This window comes from Channa argus, chromosome 11, assembly GCF_033026475.1.
Source record: "Channa argus isolate prfri chromosome 11, Channa argus male v1.0, whole genome shotgun sequence".
Classification (NCBI taxonomy): Eukaryota; Metazoa; Chordata; class Actinopteri; order Anabantiformes; family Channidae; genus Channa; species Channa argus.
The window spans coordinates 23083514-23102503 of record NC_090207.1 but is presented as its reverse complement, the minus strand read 5'-3'; the positions used below and the strand labels follow the sequence as shown (position 1 = coordinate 23102503).

The 18990-nt window shown below is 41.5% G+C and overlaps 1 protein-coding gene across 1 annotated transcript; it reads right to left on the bottom strand.

Annotated features, from left to right (window-relative positions):
• Positions 1–1288: 1288 nt before the first annotated feature.
• Positions 1289–7549, bottom strand: neff1 (neuronal intermediate filament family member 1). Its single transcript, XM_067520222.1, has 4 exons — positions 6514–7549; positions 4305–4622; positions 4017–4141; positions 1289–3286 (listed from the first exon to the last, which is right to left on the bottom strand). The coding sequence occupies exons 1-4, from the start codon at positions 7255–7257 to the stop codon at positions 2914–2916; spliced, it is 1560 nt and encodes a 519-aa protein (XP_067376323.1). The 5' UTR covers positions 7258–7549; the 3' UTR covers positions 1289–2913.
• Positions 7550–18990: the final 11441 nt, after the last annotated feature.

Genomic DNA, 18990 nt, shown 5'->3' with positions numbered 1-18990 from the left:
GAAACTTTACTTGCTAGAGGTTCCTGAAAATGTTTTCCCCTCTTATCTGAAAGGCTTCAATGGTTCTAACTCCAAGTAGAGTTTTCCATGGATTCAAACTATCTACTACTAATAAGCAATTCCAGTTCCCACTGAGCAGCAGCTTTAGCTATGACCTGGATAATGGAGACTCTCCACAGACAAAGGTACTCATTTACTGATATATCAACTCAAAACATTACATGCACCATGCAGCTCAGCTGTATTGTCTTCAACAGATGAAGAACTTATTATTTTTCTCATTAGAAAAAAACTCCATTCTGATGTCGCATTTTCTGGACAGTTCCCACACAAGCCAAAACAGAATCTGCACTTTGCAATGGCAACTTTTTTTAGTTGACTTTTTGAATTGGTAGGATGGTTAATTACAGTGAATGTGTTCGACGCTTTAAAGCACAAAAGCTGAGAGCACTTTGAGTCTGTTGTACTGTAAACGATGAAAGCATTTCAAACATCATTTTGAAAACACTAATAACAGAATGTAAAACTGTGTTTATCACTGGATGCATCCACTGCTTGTTTTGGCTGCATAGGCTGCTGTTGGGTCATATCTGAAAAACTACATCTTTAATGGCCTTGTGCATAATCAGTGCTGCAGGAAATTATTTAATGTACTGTATAGAACAAACATAAATATGGAGTATTTAAATAATAAATACCTAGATGTTTTGTTGTTGTTGTTGTTTTCCCTGCAACTTAATCATCATGTTGGAGTGTCCTTTTCTGTAAAGACCAACATTATCATATTTCATAACTCCATTAAATCAGCTCTGAATGCTAATAGATTCCACTCCTACACCAACCAACCCCCCCCCCCGTGCTTTTACACACACACACACACACACACACACACACACACACACACACACACACACACACACACACACACAGACCTTTATTGTTTTATATAAACCTTGCACATCTACTCTTTACACTAGCTCAGCAGCCCATAAATATATTTGTCAAATCATAAAACATCTGAACCCATGGTCTTTATTTATGTCTGTTGCAAGTGCTAATTCAATTTAGCAAAATATTATTTAAACCTAATGATCTGATCATCTGGTGTCAAGCCATTTCTTATTAATACGCTCATATCTTTACATATGAACAGCTGTCACATTGAAAACTGCATATTATAAAAATGTAGCATTTACCTCAAATCACATTAAAGCAGAGTAACATATTAATTTAAACCCATTTACAATCTGTCCTGTGCCGTGAGATTTAAAACACATTGACGTACTCAGCCTTTGGTTAATAAATGTCTTTATTTGGCATTGAGAGAAATATCACTGCATGAGCAGTACATACGGTCACAGTTGTATAGCAGAACGGCCTGGAAAGTGTTAGCACTCCTTAGCCTCCCCAGCAATAAGTGAGATGCAGGTGAAAACATGTTTCATTTAAATTTTCAGTCATGGTTAAGGCAAGTTTTTAATTGAACACACAACAAGCAAAAGTCGATCCCATCCAGCCGATATTCAATCTCCAAGATTCAGGCCATGCATTCATCCCCTTTGTTCGATTCATTTGTCAGAAAGAAAAAGTAAAGGGCTTGAAACTATAACCAGTGATTCAAACAGTTCAGGGTGAAGTAATAGAAGGGGTTATGGTGCAATTAGCCCTTAGAAGCATTTCAGTACCATAAAACCATACCCCAGTGGCATCTGCCCCTCTGCATAGAGCTGAGGGCTGTCAGTGCCACACTGACACCCGTGCTCACCTTCACCTTGTTTCTTGTTACCAGTTAAATTAAACAAAAGCATCACCGACTTTGTGTGGGGAGAAAAGAAATGTCTGTAAAAACTACGGCAAAGAAAAGGAGGAAGGAGACTTGCAGGTAAATGTTGAATTCTGACAGGTGAGATGGCTGATAAAAATCCTTGACAAATGAATCAATCAAAGGGTTTCAATAATTTTCCAGAAAAATGATATATAGCAGCGATTTAATCTCTGTATTTTTCATTCCCAGGGATGCACTTCCTCAGGAGCTGCAGCACTCCTTACCAGCTACTGAAAAATCCACCCACCCTCCAAACCCATCTGTATATATAAGGTTTCCTCAACTCCACATTGCCATTATTGCTATGCTGTGACACTGCAGTGAGTGAAAGAAGATGTAACAAGTGCTTGAACGGTTGGTGGTACATTTCATTTTGTCATGGTGGGATGAGATGCAAGTGGAGAGTAACGGAAAAGAGTGGAAGAAACCCGGGGAGTGAAAAGCATTCACCTGCTGTGTAACGTGTGGGTTCTGACGTATAGTTCTAACAGAAGCTTTAACTTCCCTTTCAGCTTGTCTGAGTGCCAGGCTGACATTCAGGAAAGAGCTGGTGGAGCTTTGTTCTGTGAGAAAATCTTTACTTACAGAAACTCCCCAACTTTTATATGTAAAAATCAAATAGCACCGTAAAAGTTGGACTGGCTGTTTCTCTTTCATCACGTTGTGTGCCTTTTTCTTAAAGTGTGCTGACATTCGTCTTTCTTCAAGGTATTGATTGCTCTTAATGTGAATGTTAATCATTAATGGCACATTTTACTGTTTTGGGGAGGAAAATCATCCCCTTTATCCAACTTGTGAAACATTGTGGCATCATGCTATAGATTTCTTTACTTATGTGATGTAAAATCCTGAAGAGTATGTAAATGATTCAAAGTCTCCTGGTATTTTATGGTATTGTAATGTTTCTGTTCCTTTCTAAAGCTCCTTTTCCTTCTAACTAAATTTGGACTAACCACTGAGTTACAGAGCAAACAGAGACAGAAAAACACAGAAGTGTTTGGCATGTGGAATATGTAGAATCTGGAAAGTGACTGGTGGGAAATGGGTTGTGACACTGGTGATGATGAAGAGGACGACACACCAGCAGTTTAGCTCTTTGTGCTCTTGTCAGTAGAGCTCTCCTTCTTCTCTTTCTCCTCTTTCTCTTTAGGCTTCTCCCCCTCCTCTTCCTCTTCCTCCTCTCCCTCCCCCTCGCCTTCTTCCTGATCATCTCCTTCCTCTCCCTCCTCTCCCTCTTCTCCCTCCTCAGCCTCCTCCTCTCCCTCTTCTCCACCTTCCTCCTCCTCTTCCTCCTCCTTCTGCTCCTCTTCTGCCTCCTCCTCCTCAGGCTTGGCGCTAGTCTTCCTATAAGCTCCAAGGGTGTAGCTGCGAGCAGACATATAGGAGAAGCCAGGGTAGCCGGATTGGACCATGGCTCCACCAACAGAGCTGAGGCGGCACTCCTCGCCCTCCAGCAGCTTCCTGTACAGAAAGAAATAGGGACAAGAGATGATGTTACTATTACAATTATTATCTCATTGAATTTGTCCTGAGGGATCTAGTGTCACTGGAATCAATCAATCAATCAATGTATTTGCCCTGAGCATTATCACTCTTGCTGATGTAGATGTTTTCACCTTGTATCGCTTCCCTTTATCTATCATGTTACAGTCCACAGACTGTGGACGTTGCAGTTACACTCTATGCAATGTCTCACAAACTAGGCCAGAAACACAATAAATGTTTCAGTCTAAATATACTTGCTGTTGAGTGAAGTGAAGCTCATTCTGTTTCATTTTCCCAAAAAGTTTATATTTTCAAGATATTTATAGAAAAACGTCAGCTAAAATCTTGTCTCTAAAAAAAACCTGATCTGTACAGCCATAGTAGCGAAATTACACTAAATGCAAAACGTACTAATAAGGTGGAAATAATTGTTCTTCTTTGATTGGCAGAAATGTAATCCAAAAATTGTTTTTAAAGAAATCTCATCTGCACTACTGCTAGTGCAGCTCTGTGAGTGTTAGTTATGGGAGGCATTGAGAGCAGCTCTCCACAATCAGTTGGAGAGCATCTCCCTAATAAAACCGATTTAAAAAAGTTACACACTGGACCTTTAGCATGAATAGTTAAAATATTGAATGGCTATTTTACAAAGTAAAAACACCTTATTCAAAGTGATTACTGCTTTACATATTTTAATGTGGCAAACCTGTAGGCAGCAATCTCAATGTCCAATGCCATTTTGACGTTCAGCAGGTCCTGGTATTCACGCAGGTGACGAGACATTTCTCCTTTAGTGCTGCGCAGGGCAGCCTCCATCTGCTGAATGGTATCCTACACACACACACACACACAAACATGCAAACTGTTTGTTTTATCTTTTCCTTGCAAATTAGGTTTCCCACCTCAGTGGGACTCATCTTATTAAATACATTTTAAATAGATGAAATCAATTTTAAAAAAATCAAAATCTCACAATGATATTTCATGTACGTACCTGCATTTCTCCAATTTCATTGTTATGGCGATCCTCCATCTCTGCAATCTGCCTCTCTAAAGCCTCATTGTGGCCCCTGAGGGCCTCGATCTCCAGGGTGCGGGCCTGCACCTGCCTGCGGTACTCACTTAGCTCCTCTTTTGAGTGCTTGATAGCATCGTGGTTGGAGGCAGCTGCTTCGGTCATGCTGACAAACTTGGAGCGGTACCAGTCTTCTGCCTGGGCCTGGTTTTTGGCTGACAGGTTCTCGTACTGAGCCCGGATGTCCTTCAGGGCAGCAGCCAGGTCCGGTTTGCTCATGTCCATCTCCACTGACACCTGGATGTAGGACAGAAGAACGATGTTTATTTTAAGTGTTTGTCATTTGTAGACATGCTGTTATAAATTTAATTTGTAAATGAATGCGGCAATGTTATTAAAGTGGCTAAAACCAATGAGCTGAAAGAGTTAGAAAAGCAGGCTTTTGACCAGAAAAGTCTAAATACCAGAGCTTGTCTGTGTGGGCAGTTGTTGAATTGTTCTTTAAACAGTGACTGTATTTAAATATACTCAAACACACTAACATTTTTAAGCAACGTTGGATAGTTAAACAAAAACTGATACTAATGAAATCCGGTCTCAGGGACTTTTTTTATGTGTTTTTCACAAAATGCAATCTCAGAAATGAAATTAGCGTGACCATGTATGTACATGCTTACTTTAACCACCTCAAGGCAAAATCTTTTTTTCATTGTTACCCACAGCTGTGTTAAATGAATCTCTTTTTGGGAGTTGTAATAATGCGCTGCTAGACTACTGAAATATACAGTACATATAAGTATAAGTGTTTTTGTTTTATTTCATGACCACTGCAGGGCTGATGAATGGACTGCTGAGTCAGGCTTTTAGAAAAATCTGTGCTGTCAATAGCTTACATAGCAATAGGATTCCCAGTAGGGAGGAGAATCCCAGGAGAAATCTACCCGGTGACCATCATTCTATTGCATGACTTACTGCTCCTCTCTCAGTCGACTGATCCTGCTCAGAGATTACACACACATTGACGGTTCTCTGTAGCCATTTTTCACTCTAAAGGGAAAGTTTTTCCTCGACTTTTTAGTTTGCTCCAATTGCAACAAACGGGTAATGGGCTCTAATACAGAAAAAATGCAGCCACAAAAAAATTAAAAAAAATCACAGTAATACCTGGAGCTTCTATTTGTGAAGCAAATAGAACCTTCCAATGTAGTAATTCATGACTTTGTTGATGAGATTGTTGTGCTTTTTTTAAATGAAATATACAAATAAAATGCTGGCTGTACCAAAGGCTATGAGCCCCCTATTCCCTTTGGGAAGACCACACCCCTGGACTATCCGCATTTTTTCTGTCCCTCCTCCCCCTGCAGTGTCCCCTCACCTCTTTCAGTGAGAACCCCACTATTACCCCCAATAATGGAGTTCACAGGACCGTGAGGTTTGCAATGATAGATTTTTCCTTCAGATTATTTTTTTTATTAAGCGACATAACTGTAACAGCATACTTATTGTCATATTGTCGCAGGTTTGCCACACACTTTCTAAAACTTTCTACTTATACTTGAGATTTAAAAAAAGACACGGTCCTATTCTCACAGACATGAGCTCTTTCTTAAAGTTAGCGTTGGCGTGAGGCAGCGCGCGGGACGCTGCAGAGATGCTCGAGACCACCCCTATTTGAAAGTGGGGGAGGGGGGGTCAGCTCGTGGTGCTGAAACAGAACTGCAGTGCCATCAATTATCCAGTGCGCAGTTCCAGTTTGAAGAGTACGCAGCAAGACTTAATGTGTAACAAGAAATACCAACCTACTCTGGCAGCAGGTCACCGAATTCCTGTAATACCGAGAGAAACTTACTAATACAGTTGTAATATCGAATATGTGGGTCTATTATTACCACTGTAGTTATTCCATCTTAATATTAGCGCCATTATGGGACTCTGAGAGGTGTTTCAAGCCTTTAGAGGATACAGAAAATAGTATCTCATCAGTGCCACTGGAAAATCAGTCAGTGAGTTGCCTCTTTTATACTGTAGGTATATTATTTGTCTGTGTCCTTTATTGCTTCATATAACATGAAGGGTTCTGTACATGGCAATGAAAACACACAGCCGAGTTTGTGGGAGTGTTTGTGGCAAATTTGAGAAGCGAACACAAGCACCACCTGTATGAGCCTGTATGGGATGTGTACCGTACCTCTGTGGCCTGCAGAGACGCCTGCAGCTCCTGCAGCTCCTCCTCATGAACTTTCCTGAGGAAGGCAATCTCGTCCAGCAGAGCCTCCACTTTCTTCTCCAGCTCCAGGCGGGCCAAGGTGGCGTCGTCCACGTCCTTCCGATAGCCTTTCAGGGTGTTCTCCGCTTCCTCGCGCAGCCTGGTCTCCTCCTCCAGCTTCTCCCGCACGCGCTCCAGCGTGTCGTTCATCTGCACACAGTCAAGGTGCATCTGGCTTTTCTCGTGCGTCAGTTCCTCCACGCGCGCCCGCAGCTCGCGGATCTCCTGCTCATAGAGCTCGTGCAGGCGCGAGGGCTCGCTGTTGCGCTGCCGCAGCATTGTGACCTCTGCTTCCAGGACCTTGTTCTGCTGCTCCAGGTTGTGCACTTTCTCAATGAAGGACACGAAGCGGTCGTTGAGGCCCTGCAGCTGCTCCTTCTCGTTGGTGCGGATGATCTTCAGCTCGTTGGTGACCGCGGTGGACTGGGTCAGGTCCATCACGGAGTCCTGCATGGAGGAGAAGACGCGGCCGGGTGCCGCTGTCCTGCGGTAGGTGGTGGAGGACACCACGGACGGGGCACCATAGGTGCGGTGGCTGCTGCGGTAACCCGCAGAGTGCAGGCGGGACGGGCTGCTGCCGCCCAGACCCACACGGCCGGACCGGGGGGCATCTCCGAAAATCTTCCGATAGGAGCTGCTGCTGTAAATGTCGCTGGAGTAACTCATGTTTGATTCACCCTGGTGCTCTGAACAGGAGCTTGTGTATGTGTGAAGTTCCGGAGTATGTGAGAGTGAGCGTGTGTGTGAGAGAAAGAGACAGAAAGTGAGATGCGAGTGATGTCTGGCCAGGACAGGTGCTTTTATAGAGAAGGCGATGGCGCATCATTTGACGCAGCGGCAACAGAAGACGAGGGGAAACCTGCAACCTTTTGCACAAAGCCTCCGCCCTCTGGGGAGACACGAATTCACTCATGCAGCTCCTCTTGTCTGTCTTATAACTCAGGCATCAACACAACTCCAAATAAAGAGCAGGTTTCATAGGGGCTTTATTGTAGCCTGTGCAGATCAACTTTTCCCTCAGTTACTAACTCACAGTTTGTGTGAACCTAATAACATGCGAACACAATCAGATCATAAAATCACACCTGTAATCTTTTTTGCCTTACACATTTATTTTCCCACTAGACTGTCTCATGTTACCTTGGTGCACGATGTCCAGTGTCGTTGCAGTTCTTCTTTGCTGTCACAGCAAAACGACAAATGGGATCGATGAGCAAAGCTGTGCGCCACAGTGTGTTTTGGTGCTGCAGTCTGCATCAAGCTGCGTTTTTTGCTCAACCTCCGCAATATTGGAATGCGGGATGAGACATTTTATGAGGGCCTGATTCTTGCACTCCCAGATCATCTTAGCCTCATATACGCTCCTGCAATATAATATTAAACTGGATACCCGTGAGCTGAATAAAGTAAATAAATCACTTTAGTTTGTGTGATCATGAGGCATAAAGTTGACACTGGTATGAAGTACATAGATAGCTTCCTCGTGAGTTTGCTTTTGATGAGTTTGTAAGTTTCAACCTGAAACAGGCCGAACCACCACCAATCACTGCTCAGTCTCTGGAGGTAAAAATTCGTGTCTGGCCTGTGTGATGTGAAGGTGCAGCGTGCAGTGTCGCTGGCCTTGGTCCCGATCCTTGTCGGAGAAGAACCACGCCCCTGTAGAGGAGTGAAGAGTACACCCACAGATCTGCAGCCTTGCCACCTCCAAACAGCGCACAGGGCGCCTCCAGTGCACCGCCTGAGTAAAAAACAGCTCCAACAGTGTAAGTGTACATCAGACCCAACGCTGAGTCATCTCAAATATCCTCAGACCATTTGTGCTGGTGCTACTTTCACCATCACAAAGACGATGTCGCTAAATAAAATCTCTCTAAAAATACTATGTTTTCTGGGGGGAAATCTATAAAATTATATGTATATCTAAAAAGTTTACATTTGTTAAAGTCACTTGACCTTACATCGATTATTATTCATTAGTTTTTAGGAGAAAATGTCTGCAACAAATTATAAATGACTAATCACTAGATCAGTGTTGAATTTTTCTCTGTAAACACAAGAGTTCATCAGTGGTGAGATGTGACTGTGTGTTTGTAGCTGTTAGCAGCTGTTGGTGTCATCTAAGTGTCTACATGTGTGACTATTCTATCTGCTTTGTTTTAGAGATTAATACAAAATCAATGTCCACCTCCATGTATTTTGACATGTTAGCTTTATTAGTATGAAGGCTGTTACACATTTTAAACACTAGGAGATGCTAAGTCATCAGTAAGGCTTCACACATTCAACAGACATGAGCTGATGCTGTGAGCAAGTGTAAACAGCCTCATCCTCACCATTACTACAGAGACACTTTTATACTATCATTTCTTCATACTGAAATTATTCCCTTCACTCGCACTGATAATTGTGCATAGGAGTGTGGGTTTATGATTTACTGGTCACTGATGCCTCCACAGTAACTAAACTAGTCAGTAGTCACGGTGTAAAGCTACAGTGCAACACCGAGGATGTTCAGGTACGTTAGATTTTAGGACTCACGTTTCACCTTCACACTAAAAAAATAGAACTCAAGTTAAGAGTTCATTTAATTAAAAATGACAAAATATCATAGACACTCACGCTAGAAGATAATGGATGGTTTGTTTATGTGTGTGTACAAACCTAGTTTTACACGTGCCTTGGATTCCTCCTCCTGTCATGTGGTTCCTGACACCTGAAGGCCAGCCCCTAAAAATCCCAATCAAGCCCCACCTAGACTCTCTCTCTCTCTCTCAGCAGCCATGTTCTCAGCCACCACATTTTCTTTGTTTTATCACCATTTTATGCAATTATCCTAGTAACTCCCTGTTGTCGCTTCCCTTGAGCCAATGTCTCATGTCAAGGTCTAACTTCAGACCTATCAGGTCTGAATTTAAATCTAAAATAGATTTGTTGTTATCTCCAAGGTTATTCGGGTTTAGTGTGATGTTGCTTGTTTGGTGGCGTACTGCCTAAAACTGGTTGCTGATGCCTATGTGTGCTGCCACACTGGTGAGTACATGACGATTGATTTCCCAGTGAAGTTTAGTTGGACTGGAATGAGTAATTAGTCCTTTTTCGAAGTAATCCTAGATGGAGACAAGTTTCCCTTGTTTAATTGTGCACTCAAGACCTTACTTACTGTAGTATGGGAAGGTTAATGTACAGTAGGTATGTTAACATTGGAGCTCAGTTTGTTGGGTACAGTTGTCGTTGTTGTGCTTGATCCTAATTTTGTATGTTATGCAGATTTTGGATTGTCAAGCGATGAGTATCTTGAGCAGATTTTCCTGTAGTTTGGTAGTTGAATTAGAAGGTATTTGTTCACTGCCATTTAAATCAGTGTTCTTTGTTTGGTAGTCACAAACCGACGCTGGGCAGCTGGAGATGGGCTGTTGGGATTCCAGTGTTCTACCAACGGAGGCACTACCCCTGTACTAGTTTGCGCTGATGTTTAGGCCTAAAGTGGATTTGATGGCCTTTAGGTGGAGAAAGCTTTTTTTTTTTTGCTTTTGTTGGAGTGGATGCTTTGTTGTGTGCATTGAACAAGTACATGTTATTTGTTGTTTTCTTTGAGGATTTAAGTTTCCTATTTGTGGTTAAGTTAGGGGAAGGAGTTAAGCATTGGCCACATTTAAAACAAAGTAGAAAGATGCTCATAAAACTATATTAATAGAAAATGGGATCCTCAAGCCCACCTTCTAAATGCGTCTGCAGCTTCATTTACATCTGTAGAAGAATTTGTAGACTGTCATTGAGCTTAGGTGAAGGGAATCCGCTTTACAAGAACTGCAACTGCAAGATAATCACAGAGCGGCAATTAAGAGGAATGAATGCAGATAGTCAGGATGGACAAAAGGGGAAACCCTTGTTTCCTCAAGCTTATTCCTTAGAGTCTGTAATTGTCTTCCTGGCTTAAAAGACTTACTGGGAATGATTCTACAGTAAAGCCTTGTTTCCATTGTTAAAAATTTTTGACCAAAAAGCAATGATCCTCCAAGCCTGTAGCCTTGAAGTCTGTGAAAAGTCTTCCTTGAATAAGATAACTCCGCTTTTGTCTCTCGTGAGCTAATTGAAGGTATTGTTGGACGTAGTTCATCTTTGCCTTCACATACTCCCAACCTTGAATGTTCTTCAACACATTATTAATGTGGGTGATGACGCTACTCGTGACGAATAAAATTCCTACAGAGTGAGCCCTGAGATGTGTCAGCCTGTACTGTATGTAAGAGAGCTCATTAGATGTTAGATCCCGGTGATGCAGAATCTAGAACTTTCTCATGGCGGTTGCCTTGTCTACTTGTCAACAAGGCAGAAGGTCAACACAGTAACCATGAGCGATTGCTACCCTCTCTTTTGACTGGATGAGTTGTTGACTAGTGGTTTTGCCACTTTTGTCCCATAAGTGGATGTTTTAAAGCAGTGATTCTTGACCCTGGTCCTGAGGGCCTCCCTTCCCTTCTTTTTTTTTTTTTTTACTATCCCTACCAAAGAAGTGCCCTACCCAATACTGATTACCTGGTTCAGGTGTGTTAATCAATCCGAACCTGGAAAATATTCAAGTGCTATTGGCAGATTCTCTTTATTCAGTGCACATGAAATCTCTGTCTTTGTGGCACCCGATGACTTTTTTCAGTAGCCCGTCGTGGTATTTGTAATGTCAAATGAAACTTGTAAATAAAGTGCTCAAAATGGTTGCTGGGTGTGAAGCTGATCTTAACGATGTGGTTATTCTATTTGTTCCAACCATGTTAATCATATAACAAAAGTATTCCATAGGTTAGCTGCTGCCAACTTGTCTTTGACCTTCCTCCTTTAAGTGGATCCATTAGCGCTTCATCCTTCGGTGTGCTACTTCTCTAAAAGGTTTAACCTGAACCAGAAACAGTTCTCTAATATAGGTACAGAGGGTTTGGCCCTTATTCTTACTTTGAGCCATTTTGATGTGTATGTGTCTTTTGCTCAGACTCTTGTGGTCTTTACTGATTACAACACCCTTGTTTTTCCTAACAAGAAGAAAAACTCCACCCAGAAACTAATGTGATGGCATTGATCTTGCAGGAATTTACTTCCATTCAGTTCTGGAAAGGATAATGTCCTGGCAGATGTCCTGTCAGGGCTTGTGGGCTTGTCAGTAGCTTTTGAAGTTTATAGTTTTGTCAGGTTTTCTTAAGTCAACCTGCTTTTTGGGTGGACATGTTATGTAGATGTTGTCAAGCCCCAACTACAATCTCTCTCTCAACTGCCAGGTACAGCAGCCATGTTGTCAGCCACCACACTTGTTGTTCTCCATTTTACTTTGCAATAAACCTTTTTTAAAGCCGGGGACAAAGCCAGAGTCACAACAGTTGTGTGTGTCTGAGAGAGAGAGAAACTGTCGCACTCCACTGTCTCTTCCCAGCCATGTTGACCATCTGTGATAACTAAAGGGTCCATTCAAGACAGAGTTTGCCAGTGGCTCAGCAGGATATTACATTTGCCCAAAAATGTCCTTCGATTGTTGTGTGTGTGTGTGTGTGTGTGTTTCTCAGGCTGCCTGTCCACATCTACAAGTATCAGACAGCACGGTAACATGACAGATGCTGCCTTTTAAATAATTCTGCTGAAAGCATTGTACCACTCAGTGAACTGATAAATGTCATCAAATCCTCATTCTCTCAGGCATCTGCTCTGTTTACTGCAGTATCATAAGACTTTTAGGTCACTCTGCATACAATGTGCAGTCAACCAACAGCTACTATTTATACTGAGACAATAGTTTAATGACCACTGACACCATCCCAGCTGGGAGCCTCCTGGAAACCCCACACTCTTTTTATCATGCAGACAGTGGCACTAATTGGATTTCACAGAAATTCTGCTTTGGTGTTTTACACTCTAAAACAGGAAGAGGGTGCTGTTATTCCAGCAGAAACAGGGGAAGCGTTCAGGTTTTGTGGCAATGGTGGAAATGGTGGGAGACATGATAGGGTTATGGGAAAATGTATTGTGCTGAGTATAGAAAGGAAAATAGAACACGAACACTCATCCACTAATATCAGGTAGCAGACCTCAATATTAGCAGACATTTGACGTGCCATAGTAGGAAAAGGAACATGTAATGATGGCTGCCTTCTATTTATTTCAGACAAGAACAGCACATGGCTAATTGGGGTCAGTAATGAAACATGCAGGTAGTAATTTTATTATTTACAGGTAAGTCTGGGCTTTTGCTGTTGTGACCTGTCAACAACATCTGCAATGTCAGAAGGCTGAGCAACATCACCACAAGTGGTAACAACCCAAAATGACTGAAAACCATGAAATTTCCAGGGTGGTGCATTGTTTTGCAGGGAGATCTGAGTAAGAAAAACTGGTTTTAAAATAGAAGCACTTACAAAGTTACTGGTTGTGCAGGACTAGGTGACAGCTGACAAAAGTGGCAGAGTGATGGCTTTGGATGGAAAATGCATCGTATCTTTATGCCCGTCATTCTTTTCAAAGGAAAATGCAGTAGATAACCAGGTGTGATCTTGTTTGACTTTGCGTACAGATGATAAATAATAAATTAACACAAATTGTTATGAGTGAACACCTGCCTGTATCCACTGCAGGCATTTATAGCAATATGAGGTTTTTGCATTAATGTAACACATCTGGCCTGCTCTACTTTAACCATAAACAGCAGGAGGTTGAATCCAGAATGAGGAGTCTTCTGTGCTCTTAATGTGCAGCAAGCAACCTAAAGATTTATGTCTGAACAGTAATTTCACTTGTTTCTTGCAAATGTATTTCTAAATACTGAAATATCTATTTAGTTATGACATGATGAGTTAGTTTTATTGCTGTGGGGACAAGTAGTAAAACTCATCAGAATAGAATCCCTTTTATAAATAAGGTTATTTATAAACTGTCTTTCCAGAGAGCAGTATGGTGGTGGAGTAGTTAGCCCGGCTGCCTCACAGTTCCAAGTTTCCCCGTTCAAATCCCTGGCCAGCTGTGGCCTTTCTGTGTGTTCTCCTAAAGAAATCATCTCCAAACACTGGCCCAAAGTGCTGCAGGCACTCTTTAGCTGTACAACCAGAATTTATCCAAAGAACTGAAAATACATAGAGTACATATACACATATAGGATCACTGATGTGATGTGGTCCAGCTCACTACATATTATATCATATTATTATATTCAGCACTAAATGGGAAACACTGTAAACAAAACGGGGGCATCTGGGTGATTACTAATAGTATGGATCAAGTATTTAACAACACACACTGTATATTCTATTGTCTAATCATAGAGTGGGGTTATCTACATATGTTAATGGTAATAATAGCTCAGAAATTCCCAGCTCTCCGTGGAGGCCCTGACACAAACCACTCCCCAGCAGCCCTGCTCCTTTGAAACCCGTTTCTCTTTGGTGCTTTGATATGCCAGGTGTGACTCACAAGCGCTAAGCGAGGGATTCTGTGAAGGGCTTTACTATGTGTCACGTACAGGCCACTCAGCTTCTCTGCTTTTGTTCTGTCTTGGATGCACTGATCTTGTCTGATGTGCACTCTTCCGGTCCCCCGAGATCTCTGTTTCCCACATGCTGACGATCTCCTCCATCTGTTTGCAAGCACATACACACACACACACACACACACACACACACACGTGTTGAAAGCACACAAATATACACAATGACTTCTCTATTCTTTGATTTAAGGCTGTGAGGCTGTTGCAACTCAGCCACTTCCTGCACCGACATTACATTCAGACACGGAGCTGTACTGTATGTGCCGACTGCAGGATTTCTATTCACGTTATGAAATCCCCACTACGCCATCAGGGAGTCTCTACTGCAGCCTGAGGAACACAATAGAGAGGAGTTTCCTCAAATGGAGACTGCACCAAATTTCTACTCTTGTGGGAACATGTTCCTTCTGCCTTTATCTTCTAGCTTGAAAATTCAATTCTTTTAGTTGAGTCGGTGTTATGTGGAGGAGTTCCAGAAAGGCAGGTCGACAAAGACTACCACCTCCATTATATGAGCAACCAAATGGTGTCATCTATACTGACAAATTCCTCCGGATGAGATCATCTGGTGGATTTTTTTTACCAATTCATATGCATGTACTCACCAAACTAGAACCACATGAATTAAATTGAAATTATTAAAGTTGCCCCTTTACAGTTTTTACCAACTGCTTACACACAAAATCTTTTCATGTCACATGATTTTTTAAAAACCTCTCACTCAAAGTGCAAAACTACATTCCAAATCTCCAAAACCATAAGCTATTTCTCAGCCTTTGACTCAGTTTTCAATTGCATAAAACACTTTTTTCAAAACACTACACACAATTCTCTACCTAAAACACAAAGGTCTATCAGGAAGTGACTTGCTTTCCTTTTCCAAACACAACCAATCAAAATGCTACAAATTATTCACCAGGGTCACACAGACACACTCCTCACATGTGCAAACACTAATTGCTTAACAGATCACTAACCAATCACTGCTTTACTTTCCAGTAATATAGATAGGCCTATAAATAGGTCAAAGGTCAGATTACCTGTTTTGAACAATGGATGCTAACAATGAACAGAGAGCAAGAGGAGTACAAGGAAGAGGCAGGGGACAACGAGGACAAATACCAAGAGGAGGAGGAGGAGGAGGAGGAGGAAGGAGAGCCATCTCTGATGAGATTAGGACAACACTTGTTGACGCATGTGGGGACATAGAGGTTGCCTCTGTCCAAGGTTGGATGCGCCATGCTAGGAGATACTTCCCTCAATGTTTGGCAAGAGAAAACGTATCTTGTTATGTGGACGAAGTATTGTGGCCAGACCAAACTCGGAGAAGAGATAAAGCTTAGCACTGGGGACTGCACCCCCCCTGCCAATTCCTGGACGGGACCGCACACACAATTGACTGTATTCTATTGGAAAGAATATAATGTTTGGCCTAAGAAATATTTTCTGTTTCTACATTGCATTGGCGTTTCCGGTGTACTTGTCACCCCTCTCAGCGGATTACTTTCACTGTCGAACATTGTATTGAAATGTACATATAAGCCTATGAAGGACCAAAGAGCTTTAGATTTAGAACAGCACTGTTTACTTGGTATATCCAGAACTTTATAATTATGAAAGAAGTGTTTGCCATTTGATGCAAATGCTTCATTCTGACATGTGTTTATGGCATTTTGAATGCAGTGTTGCATTTTGAAGGAGATGTGAGGCATTTTGCATTTTGTGTGTGCAGTTTTGAGAATTGTGTGAAGAGTTTTGAAAAAAGGAGACTTAGTTTTGAAAACGTGTGTAAGCAATTGGTAAAAACTGTAACATCATGTCCAACTTAGTACACCATAAACGCTCCTCTTTGTATTCTATTTTATATTTGCTTCTTACATTAACTTACGTGATAATTAAACTTTTTGACACTATAATTTTAATCTAAAATATCAAATTTTTCACATTTTTGCACATCATAAAAACATTTTCCTGCATAGTTGAACGCGTCGTACAATGGGTTTGATGTATGTGGCAAATGAAGCGTGATTTTGACTGAATTTCAGATGGAAAGACATTTTGCGTGGAAGGGGAAGAAAACTTGTTAGACAAACCCAGTCAACAACTAACTAGCTTTAGTTTTGTTCTACACCAACTAAGGGACTATCTACCTTTAGCTGTTAAATTATGTTCATCAGTTTTTTGACATAACTTTGAAAAGACAAAAAAACTAGAATGTTCATTGGGTACAGGTGTTTTCATGACTAAGGGGAATCTTACATGACATACAGTAATTGTATCTATTTCTGATTTAATATTGTTGATTAGCTGCAGTACATGTATGTTCTGAGGAGAAGTGTCTCACATGAATAAGGTAATGTGAAAAATTATAGACCAATTAAACAATAAAAGAAAAAGAAACCCGAGTGTATTGGTGATATCATCTACAAATGAGGGCTATGATGCAGTTGAGTGTGGGGAGAGGCAGGGGATGGAGCGAGTCTTTCTGTCCTCTCTGTTGGTGACTTGATTAAATTGTTGTGTATTCACTCAATTGTTCCCAAGGGCTCAGTGTTGTTCTGTGTTTCCATGGCACACGTCATATGTTGTTTGACTGTGATGCTTGGCTGTGCGTGTGACATGTGGGTGTGCCCCCAGTATAGTTTGTCTGTGTGTCTGAATGCAGGTTTGCATGTGCGTGTGTGTGTGTGTGCGTTTGTGTTTTGTTGCTGTTAAATGTGTGTGACTGGTCTGGGTGGTGCTGGGAGGGGGAGGCCAAAGATCAGTGTGCAGGTCCTGAATAAGCTGCAGCGTTTGACTAATCTGACCAGCGAGGATGTGGACAGGGTGGACATGGGTCATTACGTCTGTGACCCTGTGACACAAAGACGCAAACAATGCACTTACTTACACAACTATGTCAACAACGTTTCCACACACACACACCAGCAGGTACAGTAGGTTATGTCAATACACTCAGCTGGAGTGTGTTGTGTTTGGCTCAGGCTGAGCTGCATTGCAGTGTCTGTCTCCTGTTTCATGTGCTCATTACAGACAAGGTGTGTCTTATTGTGGACGCGCTTTTGCAAAGTGCTGTTCCATGTTATGGAAGACCTTACACAATACTGAGATAGATAGGAAAGACTTGAGGTCATGTCAATGATAGAAACCATCCAGACTGAAGTAGTTCAGCATTCAGAGAGAGTCCTCCTGACTGCTCTGTTGTGCTGAGACCATCTCCAGTCTTTCCTTGACAGCCTCAACTCTGCTGTATCTCCTCCACTGCACAGCAGGCTCATTTTTATTTTACTGAACACTGAACAGTGACTTAGTGACAGTGACGACTTAGAATTTCCATTTGAGATATTTTATTAAGCGTAGAGGTTTAGAGAGAGCAGATCAGAGGTTAAAATGTAGTGTTAATGGAAGACTGTATGTTTGCTCTACTAAGTGGAGTCTTGTTGAATATGAATAATCTAGCATGGCAGTGAAAACACAATTGAATAAAATCATGTAAAGATTTTTAATAACATTTTACTAAACTAAAAAAAATATGATTAATTTACACTTATAACTGCATAAATACCATCTTTCCCAGAGCTGCTGCATTTTACTACATTAACTTTCACATTAACAAAATCAGTCAGGAAGGGCATCCGGCATAAAAACTGTGCCAAATCAACATGCGGACAATGATCCGCTGGGGCGACCCTGAACTCACGGGATAAGCTGAAAGGACAAAATAAATAAATAAATAAATAAATAAATAAAACTCATAATGTAATAACAAAATATTCAAGTTATTGAACTGAATATTCAAGTTATTCACTTTTAGTAATTTCCTTATTACATTATGCATTTTTACACTGAGTTGGAGCTTATCGATTAAAATGATAACTTAGAAAGAGCTACAGCTATTGATGCTAGTGACTAATTGTTTATAACTTGACTGGACATTGTTACAGATGGTTCCTGGTAACACATTAGCACATTTCTACAGCGCAATGTAAAAAAGGTTATAGAAGTATATCATTTGTGCTCAGTCAGCAATGGATTATAGAATTATTGATGTTACCAAATTCTGCTGCAGAGATAACATAGTACTTCACAAGGAATCAAGCAAGGAAGGGAAGAATGTCTGAAGGAACACGTGTAATTTTGTCTAGCAGCTTTCTTCCTGCTTTTCAATCCCAGCTGTTAAGATTTATTGTTTGACCAATAATGGTCCCTGACTCAAAGGCCGGGACCTACTTCTTTAAACAGACTGGTGCTGATCAATTGCACACTGCATTAAATACCTAATCTGTCAAAGGGACTCAACATGGCTCAGCATCAACCTGATAGGTCTGCAGTGGAAAACTGGATTATATGGTGCCAATGATGGAGAAGCTCCTTCAATGAAGAATAAACTCACTCAGAGCTCAGTTCATAGTTAAACCAACCAGTCCAAGATTGACGTTGATGAGCACTTACAGACGTTCTCCATGGTAGGAAATTCTTCGTCTAGGTCTGCCTTCTCTCTCAGCAGTCACACAGCTCCAGAAGGGATGTGGGATGCTTTTCAAGATGCCCATCCCCCTCTTTCTTTTCCTTCTCTGGCTTTGTGTGTGTTGGCTACTGAGCAGCAGTCAGATGGCAATGATCATACAAACCGGGGATATGGCCAGCAGATTACTCTAAAACACACTAGATGGTTGAGGAGGATTAAGCCCCTGTGAAGGTTCTTTCATCCGCTGCTGAAAAACCTACTTATTACTGTCTGTTGAAACCTACATGAAGATTATATATTGTATGAAAAACTGGTGGGTTGGACTCTCCTAGGAAAAGCCCTCATTTGTTCTTAGAATATAATTGCTGTAGAGCCTTTTGTGTCTTGGACATAAATAAAGACGATGACACATTGA